Source organism: Schistocerca piceifrons, chromosome 1 (assembly GCF_021461385.2).
Source record: "Schistocerca piceifrons isolate TAMUIC-IGC-003096 chromosome 1, iqSchPice1.1, whole genome shotgun sequence".
NCBI lineage: Eukaryota > Metazoa > Arthropoda > Insecta > Orthoptera > Acrididae > Schistocerca > Schistocerca piceifrons.
This window is the reverse complement of record NC_060138.1, coordinates 622,453,546-622,462,813: the sequence shown is the minus strand read 5'-3', so window position 1 is coordinate 622,462,813 and position 9,268 is coordinate 622,453,546. Positions and strand designations below refer to the sequence as shown.

The window sequence follows — 9,268 nt, the reverse complement described above, 5'->3', positions numbered from 1 at the left end:
GAACATAAACATTTAATACACACACTGGGTTGATAACTTAAATGCACTCATAAAAAAGTTTTTACAGTTGTGTATGTCACATAAATTGTAACAGAACAGTCATCAAACTCCCCACTTACACCAGAAAACGCAACATTAACATGTAGGCAGGACCAGCCACCATTTAATCTTTATGACATACTGTGAAGACTTAACATAGTTGCTTCCATTGTGGATAAGCATTAAAATTTTATTAGTCAGAAAAAAATTTCTGCAAGCAATTGTATGATCTCAATGTAACAAATACATTGTGCACTTAAATATGGACCATCTTCCAACTCTGTGGAGAGACCACTTTTGTCCTGTGACTAAAATTTCACACCAATGTGATATGTAATGGCCCAGCAATAAGTACACTGGATTTCTTAATGAGGAACAACTTATTGTCTGCTACACAATCTTTAATGTTGTACACAAATACATTATTCATTTTCTTGCACATGTAACTTACAAAATAAAGGACAATTTAACTAAGCTCAAACCCAGCACCTGCTTGAATTGCGTACAAAAGTTTATCACGTAATGTGTTGACATCTGGAAACTCTGGCAGCTTAAGTAAATTCATACAAGTACTTGCTGTTGGAAGGCGATCTGAACTTCCTGCATGCTGCACACAGAAAGGAGGCTCCAGCTCCTGTAAGAAAACAGAATAGTTTTGCACTGATCAAGGCCTGAGAAAACTAACAAGTAATCAACGCAATTTTTTGTTTTAGATTGCTAAAATTTAGAGACAACCACGTGACCCTTGCAAAACGTTTGCACTTCCATAGTTTTAAATAATGACCCACTTGGAATGAGTGTAGTCAGTGGGATTAGGATAATTGTGTGAATTAACAGAAACCATCTTTAAAAATGGACCAAATGATGTGCAATAATAATTATGAATTTATGACAAATCTTTGTAAATACATTTTTGTGCATGTAATTTTGAACAAAGTTCTTTACAGAGCATTACACTATCCCAGTGTAAATGATATTTGACAGAAGAGAGTATTTTATGGAAGCACGTAAAGCTGTAGTAGCAATAGATAAATCACAATTCAATGCAACAGTGTCAAATATGTTTGTTCCCTGTTGTCCATCATGGATATGAGACAGTGGCCAGTCAAATATTTACCAAAGGAACATTGCCAAACACCCATATGTTTTCAAAACATATGAATGTTTGGCAATTTATCTTTGGTAAATATGTTTGTTGTTTTGGAAAGTATATTCATTTAGAAAATTCAACTTGTCATACTGACAGAGAGAATGGACTACTGCAGTGATCACAGTTATTATTTATGACAAGTCTGTATACAAATCAACCAGTTAATAAGTACGTTAAAACAAATAAAATGGTATTTGCAATAACATAATACAAAAAAGGGGGTCTCTTACTTGTGATTAATAAGTTAGTTCTGCAAAATATTGGTATCAAGTTGGGTGCCTGTGATGCCCTTTTGTATATGATAGTTCAAATTTTCAATAAATAATAAGTTTCAGTGCAACATTGATCATTGATATGCAGTGTCAGAAGCCAGCTGAAAGGCTGTCTGATGATACCGCATTCATCCCAGTATGATTACTATGTGTTGAGAAAAGGGACGTTGACTTGAGAAATAATACACAGTATATTATCAGAAAACAAAGTAAAATATTATGCACAAATTCCAACTAAAACAACTGCTTTGGTGCACATATGAAAAACAGTACACAAGACAACATTATAAAGAAAAAAAAAAAAAAAAAAAAAAAAAAAAGAACAGGACAAAAACAATGAGGACAATTTAAAAGTGATATGGTAGAAACTGCAGTAGCTGTATGTGGAAAGAAAAGTGACAGATAATGATGGAAGGAGACATGGTGGAATGAAAGAGTCGAGGTTGTAGGAAGAAAGAACAAAGCCTTCAGATAGTGGTTCTGAGAAAGGACCGAATTAGCGAGGGAGAAGTATAAAAAGAAATAAGAAAGAAGCAAATAAGACAGTGGAAAGGAGAGAAGAAAGTACTATATGAAATGGTAAAATGTGAAAGGTTTGAGAGCGGGTTCAACAACGATATAAAGAAATGATTAAGAGGTTAATAACAAAGAGACACTGAAGATAGTGTGGAAGGAATACTTTGAGCACTTGCAAAATCCGAACGGGCTTGGAAATAAGGATAACAGACCTAAAAAAAAAAAAAAAAAAAAAAAAAAAAAAAAAAAAAAAAAAAAAAAAAAAAGATGAAAGGGGAAAAGATACCAGGTACGGACAAAGTAAGTGTCGAAATGGTGACGGCAGCAAGAGATGTTTGTTGGTCTTCAGAAAAATTGGCATGTATTCAAGAATGAAAGTAGGAAGGTTTGTAGAAACTGCAGGGGAGTCACACTGTGCCAAGGTATATGAAAAGGTCCTCGAGAACAGAAACCAAACAAAGGGTGAAACAAATTGAGAGAGGAACAGCATGGCTTCAGACCTGGGAGCTCATATCTGATTGACACAGCACCAGGCACACCACTATGAATTTGGGGAAGACCTTGTGATGGTCTTTCTCAGAATAGAAAAAGCATTTGATATGTCTGTAGAAGAAAGGTCGGGGAAGCACTAGAGTAGAAGGGGACGATGGGGGGAGGGGGGGGGGGGGGGAAGGACAAGAAGCAGAGTTGGGGAAGATGTACTGTGGAACTCCGAGTTGTGTGGAAATGGGAAATGAAAGGCTGGATTGATTCCAGGAAAATAAAGGGTATGAAACGGAGCAGGACATTGTCACCTCACCTCTTCACTGTGGTCTTGGATGAGATAATGACTAAGATGACAGAAAAAACTGGAGAAGGCAAGATGAAAGCAATGGTGTTTGTGGCTGACTTGATGGTCTATGGAAACAGGGTGGAGGAGATTCAGGAATAACTGGATGCTTCAGAAAAAATGGTTAAGACGGCAGAGTATGAAATTTAATGTAAACAAATATGAGATTGTGGTTACAACTAGAAAAAAAGATAGGACCAACTATCGGAATAAGGATTGAAGGTGAACAATTGAAGAAGATGGAAAGTGTCAGGTACTTGGAAAGTGTGATACAGGAAATTGGACCAAATGAGCAAGAGATCAGTGAACATGGCAGACAGGCAGAATCATTCCTGCAAGGTGTTAGGAGCCTGGCATGGAGCAAAGACCTCCCACAAAGAAGCAAAGTAGAATTATATGGGAAGTTTCTTTATCCCAGTGCTGACCTATGTTCTGAAACATGGGTGATGATGAAAAGATCTGTAAGCAGATTATAGGTAAGTAAAATGAAGTTTCCTGAAAGTAAGATGGGAGAAACAAGAAAAGAGAGGGCGAGGAATGAAGCAGTAAGGGAAGCAGTGAAAGAGGGACCTTTGTGGAGTGGGATACAAACATTAAGGCTAATATAGAATGGGCACTTAAAGAGAATGGAAAACGAGGTTTCCCAAGAAGATACATGAAATGGAGAGGCAAAGGAAATGACCAAGAGGAAGAGCAAGGAATAGATGGGTGAAAGGTGTAGAGTAGTTTACCACAGGACTGGACCAGAGTGAATGCAGAAAGATGGTGGGAAAACAGCACTAGATGGCATGGCTTATAGAAGATGATGATGATGATGATGATAAAAGACAAATAGTATCTGAAAATCAGAGGTAGTTCATTGTAATTTGTATTTCACCATTGAAAAAAGTTTAGGGGAGACAGTGAGGCCTGTTCTTCCAAACAGTGACTGATGTTATCATATGGATTTCAAAGATTTCTCATAATCTGAAAAGATCAATGGACAAAATAAAGCAGCATTGGTCAGTCGAGAGCAAGATTGGAATGCAAACAAAAAATCAATCATAGTCATCATATACTTTACAACAGGAACCATCACTTAGAAGGACTTGTTTCCTAATGATGAAACTATCATCTGGCAAACTCACTTTGCCATTTTTTGAAACAAGCCTCGTTGTATTAGAAATTAGAATCACAGTCAAATTCAAATTCACAACTGTTGTTACTGTAAGGCAACAGAGATAATATGCTGGGCAAAATAGACCGGAAAATACTTGTTTTGTGTTTTGACGGGCATTGTATTTTCGTTGCATAGTGTTTTGGTTTTCTATTAATTGCAACGAATTATAAAAGTGTGGTGATAAATGTGTAAAATTATATAATGCATTTAGATTTAAGTATTTAAATATTATAAAATGCTGTAAACGAATTGTGGCCATGTTAAGGGATTATTTTGACTAGTGTGGTGTCATGTGACCCGACTCAGGACTGTGGATATGAGCGGGAAAACGGGGTCTTTTTGTGGTTGGCCGTTGTGGTGGGGAGTTGGGAGTGGCAAAGTGCCGCGAGTGCAAGCATGGACGCCAGTGTATGCGAAGCAACAACGTGAAAGTGTGTGGGTGTGAGACAAACAGTCTACAAATCGCACCGATTATTATTTGTACAGATCAAATTTATTTGTGAACGTAAAAATGCATGGCCACAAAGTTAAAGTGTTTCTTTTGAATAAATAAGTTTCAGTCTGAACGTGTATAGTTCATTTCACTGCTGTTCAAAAGTTAGTCAATATCTGACTCAATAATAGGGCGCAAATGCAACCGCTTACTACCAACCCCCTTTGCAGATGAGCCACGTGAAAAATAGGTAGTAAACGAGCCCGAGTTCAGTTGCATTACGTTGCACGGAAAGCATAGAAAGCAATCGCAGAAACTACAGTATTTTCAGAGTACGAGAAGAATAATGTTTAAGTATTCTCTTGATGATCTGCATGAATGTGCCATGGAGAAGCAATTTCTTAAATATTCTGACAGTACATGTAATACCAAATCAGTGAAAACTTGGCAGTTTTATTGTACAGATCTACACTTTAAGGACAGCAAAGGAGTAATCAGAACCACTACGTTGCCCGTAAGATCCTGTTTTCAAAAAATGCCTGAACAGACTTGTAATGATGTATGAAGATGGTATCTGTTCTTTCAGACATGTCCGAAAGAACAGATCCCATCTAAATATAGTTCAAGCTAACTGGCCATTGACCTCCTCCTGTGCTGGATGCACACACATTGTCCGAACTCTTTACGGGACTCGGTAAGATTGTCTGCCGTGAGTAATGAGTGTAATGGGCAGGGGCACTACGAATGTAGTGTAAGGACATTAAGTTGGGAATGTGGGTTTCATGGGGAGCGTGCAAGGGATAAATCTCTGCAGTCGCAGTATCCCTCTCTGCCCTTGGTGGCTCAGATGGATAGAGTGTCTGCCATGTAAGCAGGAGATCCTGGGCTCGAGTCCCAGTCAGGGCACACATTTTCAACTGTCCCCGTTGATGTATATCAACGCCTGCCGGCAGCTTAGGGTCTTGATTTATTTATCATTTCATTGTAATGATGTGTTTTCAGCAATATACGGGGGTTGTTCTAATTAAACCGATTGTGTTCTGAGTGCTGCAGCGAAGGCTACATAAGCCGCAAGATGCTGAAACATCATACATATGTTCCATTAATTGGCGCACATTTCCTGCCACTAGGTCAAAATATGGCACTGTAAGCAGTCAGAATGTGGTGTGGCTGTAGAAAAAGGGGAGAAACAATAAAACACATGATAATGGTGGTTCCAGCACATTTACTAGGACAGGGTCACAAGCGTGCTCAATATGGTCTCCCAAATCAACAACATGCGCATCTGTAAAACGGCATGGTCGACAATTGCTTGCAACATATCCGGTGTAAGTAGAGCGTTATGTCGTCGCATGCTATCCTTCAGATCAGGAAGAGTTCACATACATTCCTGATACACACAATCTTTCAGATACCCCCACAACCAAAAACACGTGGATTTAGGTCGAGGGATCTGGACAGCAACCCACCTCAAAATTGCCTAAAGGTGATGCAATCATTATCAAAGGTTTCTTGGAGCATATCTTTCACCTGGGAAGCGACATGTGGTATTGCACCATCTTGCATAAAAATAGTTGTGTGGACACAGTTGCATTCTTGCAACGCTGGAATCATGTGTTGGGCAATTAGGTCCTTTCAACGTGCATGTCACTGTACATCTAATAAGTCCACGAGACATCATCATCTTGAAGAAAAATGGACAGAGAATGAAGGAGCTTGTGAAACCATATCACACAGTCACATAAGCTGAGTTCAGAGGAAGTTCCTGTGGAAAAAAGGTATATGACAGTTCTGTGCATTTATAGCACTGTGCAGAGTGAAATGTAACTCATCCATTCAAAGAATATTCCCTGGTCACATGTCATCCATTTCTATCCTTGCCAAAAAACTAAGGGCAAAGTCATAGTGCTCTAGTTTGTCTTGGGGCTTAATTTGGTGCACATTCTGAATCTTATGAGGATACCAGTGTAAAATGTGCCACAACATTTTTTGAAATATTGACCAGGAGAGAGACAAATATCAACACACAGCTTGAGCACTGGCTACAGACTTTCAGGTGTGTGTTGCAGGATCGGCTATAGCTATTGCAACTTCACCTGCAACTGCCATTGGAATGGGCTGCCTCTTCAAGACACACTACCTAATTCACCTGTTTCTTCAAATTTCTTGATCATATTCTCTAGCCCATTTAATGACATGGGGTCTCTTTGAAGCTGTTTCTGTCAGTGATATTCCTGCAGTGCAGCTCTGCTATTACTGCCATTCTGATAAAACAACTTTACCAGCAGTGAATAGTCTTTCTTCTCAGTATCCGTTAAGTTTTGTATGGAAAACTTCAACCTTCTTAACCTTTACATCACCAGTCACTTAACAAAAGAAATCAACATGCATCACAAGCAATGAACAGCATACTGATGTCAAAACAGGAAAAATTTCACTTTATGACTGCTCACAGCGCTATATTTTCAGCTGGTGGCGGAAAGTAGAACTATTTTTTTTTCAGCATATTCTGTGAGCGAACATATTATTACTGAATATACCTATGATGTTTCAGTGCCCTGTGATTTATACAGTCTGCATTGCAGCACTCCAAACACCGTCAGTTAACTATAGCCATCTGGTAACTGGAAAACAGCATTTTTATGGGAAAAAATGAAGCAGCATTGTTCAAATAGTCATTAGCTTAATGAAACATGCACCAACACACACACACACACACACACACACACACACACACACACACACACACACTATGTACTCAAAAGTATCAGGACACCTACAAAAACATATGTTTTCCATATTAGATGCAATGTGCTACCATCTACTTCCAGGTACTCCATATCAGCAACCTCATTAGTCATTAGACATCATGAGAGAGCAGAAGGGGGCGCTCCGTGGAACTCACGGCCTTCGAACATGGTCATGTGATTGGGTGATTGGGTATCACTTGTGCCATACGTCTGTACGCGAGATTTTCACACTACTAAACATTCCTAGGTCCACTGCTTCCGATGTGAGAGTGAAGTGGAAACATGAAGGGACATGTACAGTACAAAAGTGTACAGACTGACCTCGTCTATTAACTGACAGAGACTGCCGACAGTTGAAGAGGGTCGTAGTGTGTAATAGGGAGACATCTATCCAGATCATCACACAGGAATTCCAAACTGCATCAGGATCCACTGCAAATACTTTGACAGTTAGGTGGCAGGTGAGAAAACTTGGATTTCATGGTCGAGCAGCTGCTCATAAGCCACAAATCACACTGGTAAATGCCAAATGATGCTCGCTTGGTGTAAGGTGCGTAGACATTAGACGACTGAACAGTGCAAAGATTTTGTGTGGAGTCACAAATCATGGTACACAATGTGGTGATCTGATGGCAGGGTGTGGGTATGGTGAATGCCCGGTGAACGTCATCTGCCGGCATGCATAGAGCCAACAGTAAATTTTGGAGGCGGTGGTGTTATGGTGTGGCCGTGCTTTTCATGGAGGGGGCTTGCACCCCTTGTTGTTTTGCATGGCACTACCACAGCACTGCATGCAGCTTTACTGTATGGTTAAATGATGATGGTGTCCTCTTGGGTAAAATATTCCGGAGGTAAAATAGTCCCCCATTCGGACCTCCGGGCAGGGACTACTCAAGAGGACGTTATTATCAGGAGAAAGAAAACTGGCGTTCTACGGATCGAAGCGTGGAATGTCAGATCCCTTCATCAGGCAGGTAGGTTAGAAAATTTAAAAAGGGAAATGGATAGGTTAATTTAATTTAATTTAATTTATTTATTGTTCCGTGGGACCACATTAAGGAGAAGTATCCATGGTCATGGAACGAATCAATACATGAAATTATAACACGATAGTGGAAACAGATAAAATGAAATATAAGAAACATATTCAGGCAACAATTCGTAAGTTTAAATAAAGAGAATCAACAATGTAACACTGGAATTCGCTTAATTTTTCAGCTCTTCCAGGAGCTCCTCGACAGAATAGAAGGAGTGAGCCATGAGGAAACTCTTCAGTTTAGACTTAAAAGTGTTTGGGCTACTGCTAAGATTTTTGAGTTCTTGTGGTAGCTTACTGAAAATGGATGCAGCAGAATACTGCAATCCTTTCTGCACAAGAGTCAAGGAAGTGCATTCCACATGGAGATTTGATTTCTGCCTAGTATTAACTGAGTGAAAGCTGCTAACTCTTGGGAATAAGCTAATATTGCTAACAACAAACAACATTAAAGAAAATATATACTGTGAGGGTAATGTCAGAATTCCTAGACTATTGAATAGGGGTCGACAAGAGGTTCTCAAACTTACACCACACATAGCTCGAACAGCCCGTTTTTGAGCCAAAAATACCCTTTTTAAATCAGAAGAATTACCCCAAAAAATAATACCATATGACATAAGCGTATGAAAATATGCAAAGTAGACTACTTTTAGTGTTGAACTGTCACTTATTTCAGATACTGTTCTAATGGTAAATAAAGCAGCATTTAGTTTCTGAACAAGATCCTGAACATGGGCTTTCCACAACAGCTTACTATCTATCCGAACACCTAGGAACTTGACCTGATCCGTCTCGCTTGTAATATGCTCATTCTGTCTGATCAAAATATCGGTTCTTGTTGAATTGTGAGTTAGAAACTGTAAAAACTGAGTCTTACTGTGATTTAGCATCAAATTATTTTCCACAAGCCACTAACTTATTTCATGAACTACATTATTTGATACTGTTTCAATATTACACACAAGATCCTTCACTACCAAGCTGGTGTCATCAGCAAACAGAAATATTTTTGAATCACCTGTAATACTAGAAGGCATATCATTTATATAAATAAGAAACAGCAGTGGCCCCAGCACCATCC

At 39.0% G+C, this 9,268-nt stretch overlaps 1 protein-coding gene across 5 annotated transcripts in view; it reads right to left on the bottom strand.

The window, feature by feature from the left end:
• Positions 1–425: 425 nt before the first annotated feature.
• The window catches only part of LOC124804441 (ubiquitin-protein ligase E3C), a 226,378-nt gene continuing 217,535 nt past the window's right edge, over positions 426–9,268 (bottom strand). For all 5 annotated transcript variants that reach the window (XM_047264752.1, XM_047264754.1, XM_047264755.1 and 2 more), the window contains exon 17: positions 426–673. In XM_047264752.1, coding sequence (XP_047120708.1) covers positions 506–673 — 168 coding nt within the window. In that variant the 3' untranslated portion in view covers positions 426–505. The remainder of the gene's footprint in view (positions 674–9,268) is intronic.